At 38.5% G+C, this 21,261-nt stretch overlaps 1 protein-coding gene across 1 annotated transcript in view; it reads left to right on the forward strand.

Annotated features, from left to right (window-relative positions):
* Positions 1-4,455: 4,455 nt before the first annotated feature.
* ADGRG6 (adhesion G protein-coupled receptor G6) overlaps positions 4,456-21,261 on the forward strand; it is a 107,131-nt gene continuing 90,325 nt past the window's right edge. Inside the window, exon 1 of the mRNA XM_074168210.1 lies at positions 4,456-4,555. Within this exon, the coding sequence (XP_074024311.1) occupies positions 4,456-4,555 (100 nt within the window). The remainder of the gene's footprint in view (positions 4,556-21,261) is intronic.

Raw genomic sequence — 21,261 nt, forward strand, 5'->3', positions numbered from 1 at the left:
CTCCAGGATTATTCACATTTTGAGTATGTTTTCTTGCAGAGCTGTATACTCCCTAAAAAGGTGATGATGGCGTGTTATCATCTGGCTGCTGGCATCTAGAGTAAAAGGTTTAATAGTTAGATGTAGCAAGGCTGCCACTAATTTCATCTTGAACTATGTCGAGTTACCCTCCATTTATGGTTTAGATAAATTACATGTCTATTTTGCTCTTCTGGAATGAATTGTGAATAAGCTCATTGTCTCCCTATGTTATAGGAAATGAGAGTAGCTGTGGACTGGGCTTTATTGAGTTGGTAGCTAGAGTGCATAGCTGGTCATGTCACACAGTGTCTACAATGGAATAATGCAAGTCCATAGAAAAATCAGTAGTTCTTCTATCAGACTCCATAGAAGGTCACTTTCTGATTTTTTTTTCTTCTACTTTTTTAGTATTATTTTTAAAAATGGCATTAAGAGGGATTGCTGTTGTGAGAGTACATGCAACTGTAATAGATGTACTCCTACCACAGGTGTCCTAATAGTCCCCAAATATACTGGGTAACATACTGTTTCGGTTCTGTGTTTGACAACCAACAATGATTTGTTCAGAGCTGCTAGCACGTTACCAGCTGGGGACAGAACAGGGCCTTTTCTTTTAAATTGAAACAAACTAGAGAAGAAAACCTACTATGAACACTGTTCAGCAATTTTAATATAGCCAGCATTAAAGACTGAAATAATCTGTCTGTGTTCTGAGATCTCTGTTATGGACTGCTTTGCTTGCTTAAACCCTTGGTGTGTTTTCGTACATTGCTCTGTTGATATCCATTCTCTGTGCTATTGATGAATATTAAATGACAGAACACATCCTTTTAATACAATTTAAAACAGGAACACATGATCAAAGGGGTCTCTTGGGCCATCAAGGCAGTGCTGTTGTAGCAGGGGACTGTATCATCCCTTGATAAGCTATAAGCTGGCCCAGAACTGTTCGCTGGTTTTTTTTTTTCTGTTGAAATATTCATATATGCTGTTTGGATTCAGATCTAGATGTTAATTAACACTAATAATCAAGAAAATAAACCTTTAAATAAATATAAACATAGTGGGCATTAATAGGTGAATAATATCTGCAACTAAGTTGGTGGGGTTTTTTTGTTTTTGTTTTTTTAAATGTGCTCTGGCTCCTTTTTGTAATTGTCTGCCAATTGGGATGTCACATTATAAAAATATCAGGGATGGATTTTGTTACGGAAGAAGCCTTTTTGCTGGCAATGCATTAGCTGACTTCCATCCCTGACAGCTTGTTGTGTGAACAGGGGCATTACACACGTCACGGTGTAAAGCTGTGAGCAACCAGGCTTCTGAATTTTTGGCTTTTTGTCTATGCAAGATCTCCAGAACAAGTAAACATTGATTTCTTCACTCATTTATAGCACTCAACTTGAGGTTATGCTTTGCAACGTAGATCTTCAAAAGAACTTTCCAAAAGAAACAGGTCTGAGGTATGGTGCCTGCATTAGCGGTGTGGTTTTGTGGCGTGCTTTTTCTGTGGCCATTCTTGTTTGAGTTTGATAAACCTTTCTTTCCTGTCAACTGAGATGATGTGGTGTAAAGAAAATTGTTTTGTCCTTCATCAGTAGAGAATATAAGCGAAGGAGACAGGTTGGCTAGTTTTTACATATTTGTTTGTTTGTTTTGGTGGAGAATTGTATATTTTTTTTATAGCAATTGTATAATTACCTAACCTCCTTCTCTGGGGAAACAATCTTTATAGTTACTCCTTTCTGCCTTGTTGTTTGCACTTACTTGTGGTCTGCTCTGTTGTTGATTATCCATGTTCTTGAAATCTTTCTTGACTTGTGCTTTTTACAAGAGTGAGGATGAGGAAACAGACTGTAAACTAACACCGTGAAGTACTGGCTTGTAAGCGTTACCGCAGTGCAAGTAAACATTAACAAACAGAAATTGGCCAAATTAAGTAGCTCTCTCAGACTACCACAGAATCTCAGATTCTTTAAGAAAGGCACCAAAGGCAAGGTGACTGGGTAGATTCACTCCAGACCTAGGCAGCAGAAACCTGTCGTGTTCTTTTTCCTTGAGTATCTCAAAAGTTGTGTCTTGGATTCTCCAGCTGCTCAGTGGGAAAAACCTTCAGCTGAGTTCAGAGAGACATCAAAAGTGATGATTGCTGTAACGCACAAAAAATGTATCAACACGATGAAAACCAGCAGAGATTTCTTCTGAATCAATAAATAAATGCTTGCAACTGTTTCCTAGTCTGATAACTTTAACTGTGCTGGCTCAAAACAGACCAACAAGCAAAAAACCAGTAATGCAGCCACTTCCTCAGCTTTGTATCAGTAGATTATGCAGCGGGCTGGCACGTGTCTCGTCAGTAGCTGTAAGCTCTTTCTACTGTAGAAACAGCAATATTCTTCTATATTTCTCTGGTATGCCATCCTGTTATCCTCAACATTTCCATTTCACCACTCTGTGAGTATGTATGTGCACGCTGTATGTGTTTGCACGTGCATATAACTTTCCATGTCTCAAAAAGGACTTCTGTTCAAAGTCAATTTTCTAAAGTAATATTAAGGGTATTGTGGATTTATGAATTATATACATTGAACAGTAACTGCTCCCAAACCTCACCATTCTGTTGTCTGAGATTTTAATAGGGATTTTTGGGTCATTAAGTTGAAGGACAATAATTCTATTGTTTGATAATCTGGTTATTTTGTGTGTCTGGCTTCATCAAAGAGATTCTTGTATTTCAGAGCCCAGTGTTTTCTGTGCTTGTCTTCAACACTTGTTAAGTTTGACTTTACAATATCTCAGAAAAAATAAATCAGCTTCAGATTCCTAATTTGATACAGCTACCCGTAAAGAACTGGACTTCTTTTGTAATCAGACCCTTGTGCTGTGTAACACTGCACTGAAGGGAAACCTACCCGATGGCAGCAGCCTGTTGAAGTGCCATTTACCTGGGCCCGTTGGCTCCCAGCCCACAGGAGTGGTCTGATGAACTGCTACCTTTAAAACTGAATCGTTAGTTGTTCCTTTACAATGGTTTATCTTGCTTCCTTAAGTTTGGCTTGTCTACATCACAGAACTCCCCTTTGGGAAGAAACAGAAGCTGATACTGGGAAAGGATTAACGTTTGCCCCCAGGTTTCACTGTCGGGTTCACAGCAAAGCCTTCTGCTCCACAGACAATCTTCCCAAGTTTAAGAAAATTTAATTTTCCTTGCCACTGAGTATGAACTCTGTACTTTCTTTCACTTACCTCTTTCACATTTTCGTCCTGATAAGTCATAGTGGTGGCCATTTAAAATACCTTTATTTTTTTCTGTATTTAATATGCACTAAACTGGAAGACATTTGGTTCATCTGTGTTTCTTCATGGCTATTCATTTGTGGTTCTTCTTCACATTCTGTTGCTGGGAGTAGATTTGTGAAATATTTTGGGGATTCTGTTAGAGATTTTCTCCCAGTATAAGTAGATAATATCTTACTGAACAAAAGCCAGTTATCACCAGATAGGAGGGGAAGGAGTTGGTCAAAATAATGTGGGTTGTGTTTCATTACTTGTCGCTTGCTTTTGCGCGTTGCTAATTTGTTGAATAAAATGAGAGGGGATTGTAATGGAGTGCCATTCATCTTGGATGCATGGCTAAAAGTCTGATCAAGTTTGTTAAGAGTCTTTCTTGCGTCCTCTTCTGCCCACTACGGAGGAGACCTTTTGGTTTAGCCAGTAAATGTCCTGTACGCTTCAAGGCAGAGGAAACTTTAACTTCAAGCTATAACTGATAAAGATTTTTATATAGTTGCATTTGTTTTATTAAATAATAAAGATGACTCTGCCATCACTGGCAGCAGAGATGAACCCCTAGATTTTGGCAAGGAAAGCTTCAGGATTTTCATTAAAGTTGTCAGCAGAAAATGTTGTAGCTATCAAATTGTTAGGACTCAATAATATGGAAAGGCTGGTTAAGGGCAGAGGCAAATTCTCACCTACCATCTCACCTACCAGTTAATAACAAATATGCATGTACTATATACATTTAGACAGCATAAATGTATTTGTATATGTAAACTGTGTAAATAGGTAAAGTAAAACTTTGCAATGTCCAAAAAAAAAAATGCTACACCTTAACCCTTTCAGACTGTCACTATATTGCTGTTTCTTTTCCTGAACCACCACCCACACCTGTCTGCTTAAAAGCCCAGTGCTGGCCAGTCTTCTGCTTCGTTGTCTGCTAGGAACAAGACAATGTCATTTCTGACCCTTTTTAGCAAGTGTAGAGACTTCTGTCTCTGTTTAAGCAACATTAGGGCCATCTGCAATTTTCAGGTGCTACCTTATTTACTGCTAGTTACTAGTTTGACTAACAAGAGTATGTTCTCATTTTCTTGGCTTGTTGTTAAGCTCCCTAAATTCTTGTTCGCTTTTTTTTTTTCTTCCCCCCACAGGATGTCTCATGTAAGTGAAATGTGGTGCTATCACTGGAAATGGAAGCTGCGGCACTGTCTCTGCTTGTTTACCACATATATTATATGCATGCAGCAAGCGGGTAAGTCAGCAAATTATCTTCTCACTTAAATAAGTGGTCTGGGAGCCAAAGTTTTGATGACTAAGGGTTATGCTTACGTATGACTGAATTATGTACAATATAATGCTTTGATGAAAGTGATGTGTTATAATTATTAGTTGTGATTTGGTAGGTTGGGTCATATTTTCTGCTACTGCTGAATTTTCTTTTTGTTGTTTTTTATCATTTTGCTGTTATTAATTGTTATTAGTCTTTTTCTTTAAATTCTTTCATTTTACCCTTCCTTTGGCTCTACCTTGTTAATACCTACCTCTCCTTTGAATTTCTTCTGGTTGTTGGAATACTGCGAGTAATCACGTAGTTCTTCCATTTTCCACAGTACTGTTTGTGCCTGTAGATTATGTATTCAGTAATCCTTCAATCTAGTTCAAAGCTGTAACATAACTGTACCGTGCTTATTATTTTTAAACACTTTTATGATTCAAATAATAGAAACATTCCCCAGCAAGCTATGTGTACGTAAGACAATCATACACTGTAAAGAACAATCAGTTTAAACTTAACATCGTCTTGGCCTGTAGTGACACTTGAGTACAGAGTAATGTAACACATTCTGACTGTTTTCTTTAAACATACGAATGAGAGATTTCATTTGCTAAATGTCTTTTCCTAACCACTAGAGTGCAAAATATTTTAGGAGCTCCAGCTGCTTTACTGGAAAAAAAAACCCGACAAACTTCTGGAGTTTATTCTGGAGCATATGAAAATTTTGGAGCAGCTTGTAGTGCTCAGCTAATTCCATATCGGATGGGTAGTTTTTGCTGTTACAGACTTGCCGTTGGAAAAAGGGTGGTTTATATATAGAAAGAGTTTCTAGCTTCTTTGATATTGTTTTTTCTCTAAATAAAAAGTGCAGTTGTTTTGGTTTTCCTTTTTTAAACCTGCACTTTTTATTTAGAGAAAAAACAATGCAGTAGCTGTGCAGTAGCAGTTTCCAACTTCTTGTCACTTTAATAGGTGTTTTCCATTTCCATTAAATTGTTTAGCCAGAAAGGTACTTAGGACCCAACTCTGATGGTGGCTGATGGCCTTTGTGTCCCTGTATTCCTGGGCCATATGTGACCCTGGGCCATGCAGCTGCCATCTGCAGCATAAAGCAAATCAGGGAAAACTGCTCTAATTTACAGCTGCTGTGGGCTGTTACTTGGTGACTAGAATCTTAAGACCCAAAGGCCATTAGTCTTTGCTAATTCCTCTTGATAAAAGTTTAGTTTTTGAAAGTGCAGGTGACACTAGCAAGAGCAAGTCCCATGAGCCAGAAGGTTCTGGCCAGTGTGCTCTGATGACAGAGAAAGCCAACTACAAGCTCATCGGTGGATTCAGCTAATCCCAGCGTACCATTGCTACCCATGCTGGTACTGAACAAGTAGATGGGTCAAAAGCTCTATGCCAAACTCCAGGATACACTTCTACGAAATCCTAAATGCCCCTGGCTATCTGCTTCAGCGGTAGAGTGGTTGGTGCCATTGGATTGGTAAAAGCAGCCAAAGTGTTCTTGGTAATTCGGTCTCCTCTGTTGTAGTTACCATCCACGCTCTCTTCTCAGGCACTGGTTTGGCATGTAGGAGACTCAGAACCAAGTCTCTGATGGAAATAAGAGACCCGAACCTGAGTCTTTTACATCTCAAGTGCCCCTGGGGTCGTCTTTTTTTTTTTTTTTTTTATTGCTTTGACTGGAAAAGATTTGAAATCTTCTAAGCTTTCAATATATGGAAAAGACATTTCCCTATCATCTGCCTGAACGATGAGTAGATAAATAAGGTACACTGTAAACACCCAGGTTCAATAGACAAATGTTTGCTGTTCAACAGTGAAAGAGATCACAGATAGTCTGCCATTAATACTCGACTGAAATGAAAATGAGACATTTACCTTTACAACAACCTGTCATTCGGCTGTACTTGCCTGCAGACCCTCAGGGTTCACGTTTCTTCTTATGTTGATGTAAAAGCATAAATTATGCTGCAAAATGGAGTCTTTCATCTGTTCTTTATAATAGAGCAAGGCAGACTGTGGGAAACGCTGCTGCTCTTGAATTTTTTTTATTTTGTGTTCTTAAAAGGTATTGGTCACTTTGGCTGTGGATTCATATGGTATCCATAATCTCTCTGGCAGTTTAAGCTTTACTAAAGTTATAGTAGAGATAGCATAAAACCATAAAAGCTGCCATTCATCCAGCTTTACTAGTGAGCTATAAGCTAAGAAAGCTATTGGGGTTTATTAAGCTTTGCCTAGAGGAGGTTACATACAAGTGAGGGATTAAGATCATCAGATACAGGTTTTATGGAATATTTAAGGGGCTATTCATAAGGATAAAAATATCAGTCATGCTGTGACATGGAAAAAATGCAAAAGTAATAATTTTATAGTTTAGCTTGAGAAGAACTACAGGATTTGGCCTACACTGAGAAACAAAGCTTAGGAGAAGGATTACACAGCAGAACACTAAGAACAGGAGTGGGATGGTCCATGAAAATAATGTTTAGCCACAAATTGATCAGTAAGGTACTGACAAGCAGGTGCAGCGGTGGGGTGTAATCCCAAAATACAGGTCTGATACCTCAGAGGAATCAATGGATATACTCTGACACTTAGAATGAAATTATAAAAAATAAATTATGAAAGTATAAATGTACTTTAGTTAAAATCTCAGCAGCCGTAACTGTTTTGAGTAGACATCGCTGATGGCCTTGAGTAAGTAATTTAGCTGTGCATCAGTTTCCCTGTCTATAATGATGAGTGTACATCTTGCCTCCCTTGTAAACAGGTTGCCTGTCCTCCAGTGAAGGACTGTACAGAAGCTGAGAAGGTAGAATGGTGGTGTTTTAAACAGAATTAGTTAAATCTGCTTTTATCTGAGATTCAGACATTCCTAACTTTCCATTTGTATGTACATTTTGTTGATTTCAGAGAGCCCAAAAGAAAAGAAAGAGTGAAGAGAGGTCTGGAAAACATAACTAATGAGGGCAGATGGATGGAACTAAGATATTTTTTTTTTTTTTGGTCTAGAGTAGGCAGAAAGGGGAATGCATAAGAACTGAGAATGTTTAAAGAGAGCTGCAGTGGGAAGGAATAGGCTGATCTTTCTGGGCAGCTGAAAGGGCAAAAAGAATGGGCTTAAATTACAGCAAGACAAATGAGGGGAGGACATCTCATTGAAAGGTGTAGATAGCAGCAGAATAGATTGCCAAGGAAGACTGGGGAATCTCAGTCCTTGGGAATGTATAGTAATAGCTGCCAGAAATGGTTTAGATCTGTAGTCCTCTTTCCATGGGGCTGAGAAACACATTAGATGATTTCCAAATTTTCTTAATTTCTATAGTGCTTCCTTAATCTTTGTCCTGTAGAATCTATTTTGGTTCAAAATCTGGGAAATGAGGAGACCCATTGGAAATTGCACATCTCGGAGTATGGCAGTGCTTTCACTGTGTCTGCAAAACTGTGTTGGTGTTTGTCCTGTTGAAATGGTCTCATTTTTATCTGACGTAAGGAAGCAACAATTCTGTTGGAAGGTAGAAATCGGTTGCTTCAGGTGTGTGTAACCTCACAAAAAGTGTTCAGTTTAGTGTCCCCTTCCTTTTTGGCTTTCCTGCTCTCATAGCAAAATGCCTAATGTTTTAATACTGTACTGTCTCTTGGTTTTGACAGTGCTCTCTGTGGTAACCCAGGAGCAGAACTGGAGTTTTTTTGGTGACCTTAAAAGCAGATTACAGTTTGCATAATTACTTTCCAATCCAGTTTTCAAGTGTCTTGTCAGTACTGGACTTCCAGGGTTTTGAACTCTTACACATTTTGAGGAGATTGCAGCATCCTCGTAAGAGTTTTTTTTACCTTCTTTTGTCACCAGTAGATACATAATTACTTAAGAGTGAAGAGCTGTTTTAAATTTTGACTACTGTGCAACCATATTTAGTTTTATTCAAGATGTGGAAAATACTTATTTTAATAAAGCCATGAGTACATCTGCAATTCTTATTGCACTATTTCTGCATTATGCCCCATACTGCTGTTATCGCAGAATTGCTATGACTGTAGCTGATGCCAGAGCAAGCATTTGTCCTTTCATTCATCCATCAGTAAAATGTATTGGTGTCTGTAGTCACGTTTCCATAGAATGACAGAATGGTTAAGAGTTGCAAGGGACCTTAAAGATCATCGAGTTTCATGTCCCCCAAAGGGCTTTAATCAGTCCCCAGGAGCTCACCGAAGAGTAAGTTTCAATTCTATAACAGTCCCTGAAATTGTAATTTAGTGGTTTTTTTTTTTTTTTTTAAGTGGTGATTCAAAGCAAAAATTTGTGCTGTTTTTAACTCATCAAGAAAAAAGAGGTGATTTAAAACAAACAAACAAAAAAAAACAAACAAAAAAAACCCAAAACTGAAAGCAGGTCCTTCACCCACATGGCTGACAGTGGTCTCCAATGTAAGATCATCTCTGTCTATCACACTCCTTAGAATCATAGAATCATAGAATTGTCTAGGTTGGAGGGGACCTTTAAGATCATCTTGTCCAACCATGGGCCTGTGTAGGTAAACTGGGGGATTAACTGTGTACTTAACTGGACCTGTGTAGGTAAAGGGGGGATTAAAGTCCTACCTGGTTTATGGGTGATTTTCAGAGTGACCCTACGGGCCCAGGAGCCTCCTAAGAGGTGGGAAGGGAGTACGGTGGGAAGTATTGCTAATGCCACCTGCACTGGCAGCAAGAGTTAGTCACATTGCTATCTGTGAAAATGGATTGGGTTTTATCTTGAACGGCCCAAGTCAGGAAGTGTGTTTTTTCACCACAGATCTGAAACTGCCTGCCCCAGACAAGGGCCAAAGATCCTGTCGCTGGGTGAATGATGCAATAGTTGTCAGCACATTCCCTTATCTTCCTCTCTCTTTCCTCATGTGCCCGGCAAGAACCCAAGTGCCAAGACGTTAACCCAGTCAGTCAGCACAAGCCTCGCGTGCGGCGGGGAGGCAAGGGATGATTTTTATAACGTTATTACGGGCACTTCGTGAAACTTCTCCGGTGGCATCCCCGGGGTGAGAAGGGATGTGCATATATTGCTGAGCAGGGTAGATGTGACTAACAGTGCTGTCCCTGGCTCAGGCACGGAAATTCACGTTTCTGAAAATTCTGGAAAAAAACTCAGAAAACCTAGAAAGTTTGAAAGATTTGTTCAGTCTGGCAGTCTCTTTCCTTAGACACGCGGTATCTATGCCTGTGTAATTGAGAGATTAGTCAGAAGGAATCTGGATATTTAATGAATAGCTCCAAAGTATTTTTATTCTTACCCCTTTCTCTGTCAGTCTTCTTTTGTATTTTAATGTAGCTTAAGCAAAACACATCAAAAGCAATCCTTTATGTTCTTTTTAATATCTAAACTTCTGCTGGCTTGAGGCATGTGTTATATGAACAGAATTTCTGTTCATGTAAATCTTGAAGAGAAAGTTACTAGTTGGCTTTCTTGTATTTCCCTTAGCTGACAGTTCTTTAATGTAAAAGTAAATCACCACTGGAATGAATTTCACAGGAAGCTGCCTCTCGTTACCTCTCTTTACTTTGTTAGCTATAATTTTTTGATGGTGCTGATAATCCTTTTCCCTAAAGTGTTTGGACCTCATTGCATTAACCATAACAATATTGCCTTAAAAGCACAGTGATTTCCCCCCCACCACCACCCTTCCTCTGATGTGCACCTGTAGCCAAACCCAAATGGAATATTGTGAAACGTCATGGAAATTCAAACCTTACTAGGACCTCATCTTACAGGGTCTCTGCATTCCTTTATTAGCTAAATAATGTACCTTTCTCCAAGGAATGTACCTTTCTCTAAGGAACATACCTTTCACTGAAGGTTCTGTCTTTAGGAACTGTAGATTTTAGAATCTGTTTATAATTTATTTTTGCCTCTTTTTTTTTTCTGTTCACTGTTAAAAATTGAAAACATCGCCAAATGACAATTGGTCAATTTGTCGAGACTGTCTATGACAACAGACAATAAAAGTATCTAGCTCAGTGGTATATCCAACAAGAGCCCCAAAATGACTTGTGGCCAATTGGACTGTGCTTTGTAAAAGGCTGCCTCTGATAAAGGTTATTGTGTAAAGAAATTAATTCTTTATGGTGTTTGTCAGTTGCTCTCAATAAAGTGAATGAGCATTTTATAACAAAATGAGTTTCTGTCTCATTAAAAGCCTGAAGTCTTTGCCGATGCCACTTTTTTTTTTTTTCTCGTGGATTAGTAGTGTGAGAACTGTTGCATCATGAAGCGAAGATCTTAACTAGGAATAGAACAGTTTTTTAGATAAAAGTTCCTTACATATAAGTCTAGCAATCGTGTGACATGCATTTTAGTATGTATTACAAATAATACAGAGTAATTAAAATGGTTGATTTCGTATACTAGTGGACCTTTTTAAAAATGAGATATTACCACCGTAAAGTCAGCACTTGTCAATTAATAAAAAGGGCTGATCTTGCAGATTTTGAATGGATATTATGTCCATGATTGTTTTGCTGGAATATTGGATTTGCTTACTTAATGGAATTGCTCAAGCGATTTGCATGAGGTGTAACATGTAATGTTCAGTGTTTACTAGATCAAGGCCTCAGTTATCACTGTGATTATTGAAATGTTAAAATTTGCATTTTTATTACAACCACAGCACAGAGATGTCTGAGAGAGATATACTTACCCCATGGATTATGTATGGACAATACTAAAATGAAGAAAAACATAAATGACTTCTATTTTACAAGAAGCTGAAAAAAATGAGGTGAAGGAATTTTAGCTGCTATTTTGTAAGGTACTAAGAAATAAGAAAACCCACATGGAAAATTACATTCCTTGTTGAGATTATGTATAGAAATACCTTTGATTAACTAATACCTTTGATTAAGTAATTCACATGTACTGTTTCAGAATTTCTTGTTGTGAAAGAGAAAAATCTTTTTCCCATCAGAGGAAAGTAAAGTATTTCAGTTATAAACGTTTTCTACAGAGTTAACTAAAATATTAGTGTAATAATTATGTTGCATCAGAGAAGTACTATGAAGTACTGAAGTTACTGTGATACATTGAACCAAAACTACTTTTCCTGCCCGAAGTACGATAATACAGGCACTCATATCAAGGGGAGACAGGGCTTCCAGAAACACCTCTTGTTTTGTCTGGATTCAGTGCTTGCTGGTCTGCTCAGTTCCTGTAAATGACAGACTAAGCTCTAACTCTTGCCGCAGTACAGGAAAATTAAATGCATAATTCATAGTTAGAGTTCTGCTTATGTACTCTGGCCTCCAGGTATCCTTCACACTAATTCATTTTATTGGGCTCCTCTTGAAGAATCAAACCACTTTCCGCTCTAAACCCAACTCCAGTCTTAACTTTTTGGTACCACTATGAACTTGTATTCCTTTTTTCTCATCTTTCCTGTTGTCATTTTTACCCTATTGTCTGGGACAACAGCAGCTTGAGCAGTATGCTGTTTTCAATTTGTTAATTGGAAACAGTTTTGCTAGTTGTCCTCAAGATTTCAGCGCCCAAACATGCTCACCAGTTCCCATTCTGTGAATTTTCCCATCAGTAATTTCTGAACAACTTTTTTGTTATTTACTGGTTTGTCCAAATTCCAGCGTAGCAAATAGTCGCTTTTGACAAGAGAGACCACCGTGGTGGTAAGTCAGATTGTTTAATACTCCAAAACTGCAACTACATCAGTTAAGATGTAAGATACTTAATATTCTATAGAAGTGTGTCAGCATGGCATATTTTCAGAGAACTTTTTTTTTTTTTTTTAAAGTTCTTGTAGACTGAAAAAGTGTGTGTTGGAAAATATTTTACTCTTCTAAAGAGTGACAGAAAGTTAGTTCCCGTTCTTGAACCACTTTTTTTTCTGGATATCCCCAAAGTAGTCCAACTGTCTTCCAGTACGTTGTAAAACAACTGCTTTTTTTCAGGGATAAATATCTGCAAGAGTTAGCTCTTGCAGAGCACAGGGTAGATCCATGAAAAGATCGTCACACAGCTAACCTAATTTTTGAAAGGATACAATGCGATCGGAGTTTTTCCAATTCCAGCTTTTTTCCCCCTCATGAATATACTTCTTAATGGGTGTCAGACAGAAAACTGCAACTCCCTATCTTGAACAGAGTTTGTTTTGTTCAGTTGCTGCTCTGGCTTCTCACAGCTCTTCTCAATAAGAGCTGTGCAGTGACAAATCCATACTATGAAGCTGAAGTAATTTTTTTAAAAATCAGAACTTGCTTTTTACGTGGAGAAAAAGACCTCATGGTTGAAGTTATCACACGGGCATTTGTACAAGTCTCTGTCCTCAGTGATTTTTATTTTGTGGTGCGAGGATTGAGGGGAAGTATGGTAGTTTTGAGGTTTTGTTCCTCATTGTCTTCAATATACAAGAAAGGCTTATAAGCGGGTTTAAATTTTAATTCTCTTACTGTTTTTACTTCTACTTCCGTGTCTAAATGTTTTCCAGTTTCAAAGTATGTTAGTCATATATCATACTGCACTTTACAGAAACTGCGAGTGTACAGGGAATGCCGAAATCACCTTGCCTGATGAGTCATTAAACATGTGCAAAGGAACACCAATATCGTGTCTTTGTATGGAAATCTAAAATAATTAAGAGATTTCGTGCTGGGTATGGGTGTCCACCTATCCAATTATTTTGAATAACAGATTGCCCAAATCGTGTTCAACTTATCTTGGATTTTAACTTTGGTTTAAAGAATTGTTATATTTCAAGAAATCGTATCTGTAATATACATACAAAAATAAAAGGGTGAAATGCTGGTGCTGAACAAAGGCGTTGTTCATACAATGACTTAGAAGTTGTGGGGTTTTTTTTTAAAAAAAAAAAAAAACAACAACGAAATATTGTTTGACTGATAAAAATGTTTAAAGGAAGTGTAACTATAAACACAATGAGCCCCCTCCCTTCCATGTGTACGCCTGGTACATGGAGTGTGCTGTGTGCACCAGCTGCTCTGGTTACAGTCTAATGTGTAATTAGTTTATAAATGTAGACTTTTTTTTCTTTGGCCTCTCAGATTTGGGCGGCGTATTGTTTCCATGCTGTATGGTATTTTGATCTTATTTTTGAACTGGGTACGCTTCTGCTAATATCTTGCCGCTGGAACTGGCAAAGACATTGTATAGCAACAGTAACACCAGTCGGGATGTCCCTCTCTCTGTCTTTGAGCATGGGGAATTACAGAATCACAGAATGATATGGGGTTGGAAGGGACCTCTGGAGATCATCTAGTCCAAACCCCCTGCCAAACTTCTCTCTTACTCTTCTGTGAAGTGATTATTTCACCGTGTTGAGATTGCATTGCATTTAACCCTTCCATGTTCTTAGTAGGGTCTCGGTGACAGTCAAAATGGTAGAAGCAGCATTGGTATAATAATAAATTTCTCTCTCCGGTGGCACGTGGCAATCAGGAGATAGTACCGAGGGTTAAAAAGGCAAACATCTCCCTCCATATACACTCCCTCTCTCTAACAAAATCTGCGCTTTTTCATGTGTGGGTAATAGCAAATTAGTGATTACTCAACTCCTCGCCGAACACTAGTAACTTAGAAATTACCTGCAAATAACATGTGTCTGGCTTAGTTGTCTTTAGTTTTGGGTGGCTTTCTTCCTCCCGTTGTCAGCAGTGTTGATGTATGTGGTACAAGTATTCTCTTTCAGGCAACTCCTGTAGTTACTGACTCCTTTGACTGCTACCCTCACCAAATAGTATCTGAAGTGGTTCTGTATTGTTTATAGCATATCAGAATTGACTGACTGGATATTTAATTTTGTAATCAATAGCCGAACTCAAGGGGTTAGGGAAAAAAAAATGCCTATTTTCTTGTGCTTGGTTGCCCAGGGAAGTTGTGGATGCCCCATCCCTGGAAGTGTTCAAGGCCAGGCTGGATGGTGCTTTGAGCAACCTGTTCTAGTGGGAGGTGTCCCTGCCCATGGCAGGGGGGTTGGAACTCGGTAATCTTTAAGGTCCCTTCCAACTCTAACCATTCTATGATTCTATAAATCTTTTCTGAATAGCACATCATAGCAATGGAATGTATCAGGTGCCAGAAATGTAGCTGAGAAGAGTCCAGTTTTAAAAGCTATTGTTTTCGAAACTTTTATCTTGCTTTATCATCTTAATTGGTTTTCTGATATAATATTCTGAATTTGAAGGAGAAAATTACAATGTTAATTTTAAAATCTCACCGTATTATCCTATTTCTAAAAAGAATTAATTTTCTTAAATAAAAATATTTTTTTCAAGAAAGTAAAGAAAAATAACTCTTACTAATAACATGATTGAAAAAATAATAAAATATAATTAATAGCAAGCATGCCATTTGGGTTTTTTTATGCTTGGGAATGGTGAAATAGAGACAGATCTGCTTTAACCTTGAAATAGTTTTGCACAGCTTTTGGAATAAGATATAAGGAAACTCTTCAGTAAATGTCCAGCTATATACATTCTAGTGGTTGCTCCATGTTAGCTGGATTGCATAGCGTTGATTTTATTTGGTACCACCAAAGTCAGTGCAAGTTTTACTGCCCCATTGAATAAGAGCTGAGATACATCACTGCTTAGCGCTTTGGACAAATCCCTCCCCAAATGTCGAAACAGAAACTATTTGGAAGCTGGTGTCTCGGCCAAACAATGTTGTTATGTCAGAGGAAGCCAAAGTTCTGCCCCGTGCCTTTAAAAAGATTTGACTTGCATTGCTGTTCAGTGCTCAGAAAGGAAAAAGGCTTAAAGAAGGAAAGAAGAGTTGCTGTGTACACTTGGCAGCGATCGTATGTTGTTAACTCATGGGTTTTGTCTGCAGATTGCTGTGATCTCACCCAGTAATGCTTGAAATGGAAGGGGGTTTTGTACTCTGCTTTTTGTCTGTGTAATCCCCGTGTCATGTGAATCCCGACTTGATGCTTAAGAATTGACTTGAGCTCCAGCAAAAAAAAAAAACAACCTCAAATGCACAAACTCTCCTGGAAGGATTGATACTGAAAGACTTTTTCTTCCAGCGCCGTTCATGCTTTATGCAGGACGCTGTACTGTTTGAAGGAGTTCAGAGCACCTGATTCCCGGAGGTTTTGCGGGAAACGAGCATCCTCAGCACTGCCAAAAACTGAGCTGACAAGAAGACAGCATTTTTGCTGTATTGCCCTCTTTTCAGCCAGGTTTACTGCATCCTGTTGGGAATTGATCAGTGACTGGCAGAGCCAGTTAAAATATCATAAGAATCCAGACATCCACTCTTGTTTCTATTTACCCATCCATACATAATCTGCCTGGTTTCTAATCCGAACACACAGAGGAAAGCTTTCTGTTTCCTCTTTAAATGGATTGCTTTTGATTATAGTGGCATGAAAGATTTTTTTTTTTTGAGCTTTCCTCATATTTTACTGTAGTGTGTGTGTTTCTAATGAGAATTCAGCTCAGCCTGGGCAGAGTTTTAATCTTTAGGGTGAGGTTTGCAATGCTTCTTATCTTAATCTGCTACTGTGTTTATTCACTTGAAATATGTGAAAATCTGAAGAAACATCTTCTATTAGCAGGGATCAAGCCAAACTACCAGGAAAAAAAAAAAAAAAGCCAAACAAAACCCCAAAAGAATCTGGTATTTTAGCAATTCATGGTATTTCTACTAGCTTTCCTTTGCAGAACTCATTGTAAGGAATGATACAATGACAGCAGAATGGAAAATAATCTTGCAAAACCAACCAAAAAGAAGGTCTTAAACTTGAATCTGGTCATCAGAACATGAATGTTGTGTCACAAACATAAATTACTTAGTAGCGGTTGGTGAAAACTGAAGGAAACTTTTTTTTTCCCTCGCCAAGAAGCTCTTCTATGGTACTTGCAATTTGTTCTTTATAGTTTGTCATAATTTGATTGTCTTCATGTTTGTAGCTCAGTCTGTTATGTTGACCCTCACAATAGTTTTCACAAACAGTCCCCATTAGTCCTTTTTTATCATTCCTCACAAAACTGACAGTGTTGAAGTGTAAACTTAGAAGTATGTATACAAATATCACGAAAATCAAATGCTATGGAAGTAGACTTTCTATGGTCAAGGTAGTCTATATATTCAAAAACCAGTTACTTGAAATGCAAGGAGATAATCTGCACCGTAAGATACCATTGTTGGACTGTTCTTACCAGTTTGTCAACAATTATGAAAAACACTAAAGGCCAATACACCCGGTCTAAGCACTGATCTAGTGAACATGCTCCCATATGGACCCTTCTTAGGGTTATAGTGTATATTACACATACAGTTTTCAGTAAGGTTAACAATTCACCTGCTATGTTTTCAAAGTTATAATGCAGCTCCATGGAGGTTGTACCCTTAACGTTATAATATAAATATTTAATATTAATGGTGGTGGTATTTTATTATTTTTCTGCATGTGGCGTGATCTTTCATAAGTAAATTAGTACTAGTTAGCATCATCATATCTCACTGTGGGTATATGGTCTGGATGCAGGATCAACCATTACCCTGTGCTTGTGTACTGCTGTAAATAACTATTAAAAAATGACTTATTCTTTAGCACTACTTTAAAAACATGATTAATATAAATTGTATGTGATAAAAGTGACTGATAAAAATGCCTATAAAACTATATCTTTATGGTGCAACTTAAACTTTCGTACAGGAAGATGTTGAGCTAAACTTTTGGAACCGTTTAAGAACAAATATCCATACGGAAACACATTAATGTGTATATTTGGATTGTGCAGGTGGATCTCCTGTACTGTGTGAGCGCTGACAGATTTCTAAGTCCAGCCCAATAGCACAGAGCCTTTGTCTACACTTTAAGTAAATTATGTTCTCGAGTACGGGCTGCTTTGGTCATGGAAAAATATATCTGTATGAGACTTGAATGAATAATGGTTTTTTGTTGTGAGCACCTTTTTATCAGCAACAATATCAGGGGTTTGAGTCAATATCCAGGCTCCCAATTACATATGGATATTTAATTTCCCTGCAATTTATCTTTCCTAATTATGACACAACATGTTTATTTCTGAAATTTCACATGGTATTAAATGTTTCTTTTCTGTTACTGCTTTAAAGTAACACAAGCCTTTGTTCCTATCAATTCTGACAGAGTAAGACATTTGCATTTTTTTTACTTTCTAATAATTTCCTGTCTTATGCGGAGGTGAGGAAAAGATTGGGATTCAGCTAGTGAACTGAAATAGAGAATGATAATTTAGAATCAGCACTTCCTACTTCAGTTGAAATGTTGGAGACTTGTGTGGTAAAGGCATTAACCAGTGGGGTAGGTTTCCTTTGATTGTTGCACAATGGCAGCTTTCAAAGTTTGACTTATTTAAAATAACAGAAGAAAGCTTTAGGAAGAATATATTGTAAAGAAAATTCTAAGGCTGGAAAGCTGACAATTCAGTGATTTGGAAATAAGGCAATTGAAGAATTCAGGTTGCCTATGGAATTTTCCATTTTCACATCCACTGTGATGATGCAGGTTTAAATTAAAAAGTAACCTGCTTTTTGTCATTGGCCTCCAGCATTGTACAGAGCAGACGTGCTAGGAGGCTGAAAACAAACATGGGTTTTAAGGCCTTTGCTTAATGTGTGGCCAGAGGTAGAATATGTACATTAGACAAGGTATTGGATTGCAAGAAGATCCCACGACCATGGTGGTTGAAGATTGTGCTAGAAAACTGAATGCTCTCTCTGACCCTTGTCTACTAGGGGCTGCTGCGCAAATGAATTTCCTGGCTGTCTCTTTTTTGTGTGCCTAATTTAAAGCTATTTAAAGTCATTTGCATCTATAACTGTAGTTGAAGGAAATAGGACCTGTGTTTGATTATATTAAGCTTTATATAATGCTGCAAATCTTCAATAAGTTAGGTCTTGTGTGTCTGTAATTAGACACCTAACACCAGAGGATTCTTTCAATCTTGGTTATTCCTCAACTGCCCTTCTATAAAATGTATTGAAGGGTGGTACTTCCCTCACAGTCATGCCGTAAGTTTTAATTAATAACTGTTTGAGAAATATCCAAATGCTATACTAATGAACACCACAAAAGAGCTCATGAGGAAATCAGTGATTCTGTCTCAGGAGGGAACTGGAATTGCTGCAAGGCTTGGGGGGGTCACACATCGAAGAATGGAGGTAAAGCAGGATACTGAAGAGTTGCTTGTTTCATGGGGTTTGTCCTTCCTGTGCACTAAATGAGGTCCTGCAAAAACGGTAGTGTATGATTATGTAATTGAAGATTTTTCTTTTCAACTATCTATGCAGAAAGGCCAAAGGAAGGTTAACTCTGGCATTTCCTAGCTTCAGTAGTCCTTGATTGTGCAATCCTAATGGTGTCTGCATGTTTCTGGTAGGGGTTTATAATGTCGGTATGGGTGTGTATATGCAGATAAAAATTACTGTTAGAGATGCTTACTTCAAATTTTAATTTAACACATATGCAGAGCAGAAAGTCTTGTTGACAAAATGTTATTTACTTATCTTGTTTTGTTCATTCTCACTTTATCAGGATGTTCTCCACCATATTTTTGAAACAGTTTAAGGAAGCTGAGATTAACAGTGATTGGAGTAATTAAGCCACTTCACTGTGAAGCAATTCACTTAGGAGTAGAAGAGCTTTCCTTTTAATTTAATTGTTCGTTGTGGCCTTTGAATGACCCAGCAGTTAGAACAATAGCAACCTGGTTCTGTATGACCTATGTAACAGCACAACATAGCATTTCATAATGAAAAAGAAGAAAGGAACAGAGAGGTATTCTGTTGTAGTACTTCCTAAATACTACTATCACCTGTAAGATACCTTTTTTTTCTTTCAGTTTTTTTATTGCTTCCATAACTTCAAGGGAAAAAGAAAACAAAATACTTTGCATTTGGAACGGAGGATTCAGTGTTACCTTAGGAAAAGAGAGATAAGAAAATATCTATCTAAAGAAAAGATGTTAAGGCTTCTAATTCTGTGGTGTTAGTTTCTGGAGGAGCACTTGGGGAATGTTGGAGTCTGGATAAGTAGGTCCCGTGTGGATTGAGTTTTGAATGAAGGTAGAATTTTGCTAGGAAGTGGGGTGCTCTGAAACACATAAAATCCTTCTGTGTACCTGAAGTAAAGGCAGGGTGCCTGGAGCTTTGTGGAAAGATGCCTACTTCTTCAGCAATAAATAAAATAAATAAATAAATAAATAAATTTAGTCAAGGGTAGGATATCTTTGATGTGAAGATTTTCTGCTAGATGAAAGACTGCAACTGGCATGCAGTGCCAAGCATACCCCTGCTTCCTTAGTGCCTTTGGTGCCAACATCCTCAAAAAGAACAAGGATTGTAATCCTTAAGACATCAGATTTGAAAAAGGATTTCCTTTAGAGCTAAGGTTGTTTTTCCTACCCTCCAGACATGTAGCTAGTGGTAGGACGAATGAGTCTTCCAGAAATTAAGAAATGTTTAATAACTCTGCCAGTTTTCAGACTACAAGTCATCAAATAATTCAGTTTTCCTGTAACCGTGTACAAGGTCCTGATGCCCAGAAGTCGGTCTGTTACTGGTTTAAGCGAGAGGTCCAAACAGCCCAGTGTTCATAGATGGGCAACTGGAATAGAAGAGTTAAAACAAGGCCTATGTACATGATGCTTCCCCTCAAAACTCTCCCGGTCTTCAACTGTTTCCATTTTGGGAATGAAAATCTCACTGAGGTTTTGTGTGGTGTGGCTTGCCTGGTTAATACTCTGCAATGGATTTCTGCCAACTAGTTGCCCACTCTTCCTTTGAACTTGCACATCCACAGTCGTCCTCAGGCAGGGAGTGCAGCCTGTCCACTTCCCGCTGCATGAAGAACCGCCTTGTTCTCCTTACTTTGAACCTGGCTTCTATAACACCTTCTATAACAAGAGGCCACCAAATGAAGACGGTGAGCAGATACTCCCTCTCTCCCTTTTACCTGTCACCCACAGACCTTTTGTAGACCTTTGTCAGATCTCCACTACAGCAGCTCTTTCCCAGCTTGAAGAATATTTGACTATTCCCTCGCTTGCCCTGACCATCCCCACTCAGGACTCCCACCTCTGCCTGTGGCTTGAGGGCTTCATTTGAGCCCAGGCTGGGACACCCACAAGTGCCTTGGGCTGTCAGCTAGCTGGGAGCAGCAGAAGCTGGGTGGCCCACAATAGGGGAGGATCTGGGAACTGGGTTGACCCCAGAGCAGATGGGGCCCTCACTGACAGGGTGCAGTCCCACCATGTCTGAGCTGGGTTGGCACACAGAGTGAGGCACTGAACCAGGTTTAGGGTCCGCCTAGGGAGTTGGGTCAGGAGCAGCCAGAGACAGATACACCTACAGCGTATGTCCAGCAAGAACTGAAAGCCAATTAAGGGCTTTTAGTACACTCAGGGGACTGTCACACTTACCTACGTTGAATATTATTTGTCATTTTATTGCCTAGTAACTCTGTCTTGTAAGAGACTCATTTTTCAGTTCTTTACTTCAAGGTATCTACTATTTGGAGTAGCTTTCTATCATCAGCAAGCTTTTTCTGTACTCTTCTACTGCTGTTCCAGGTACTTTCTGGGTATGTTAAATAAGGAGGATCCCAGCAAAGACCCCTGTGGAACTCTGCTGGTGACTTTCTTGTTTTTTTACAGCTTCACAT

This window comes from Numenius arquata, chromosome 2 (genome assembly GCF_964106895.1).
Source record: "Numenius arquata chromosome 2, bNumArq3.hap1.1, whole genome shotgun sequence".
Lineage (NCBI taxonomy): Eukaryota > Metazoa > Chordata > Aves > Charadriiformes > Scolopacidae > Numenius > Numenius arquata.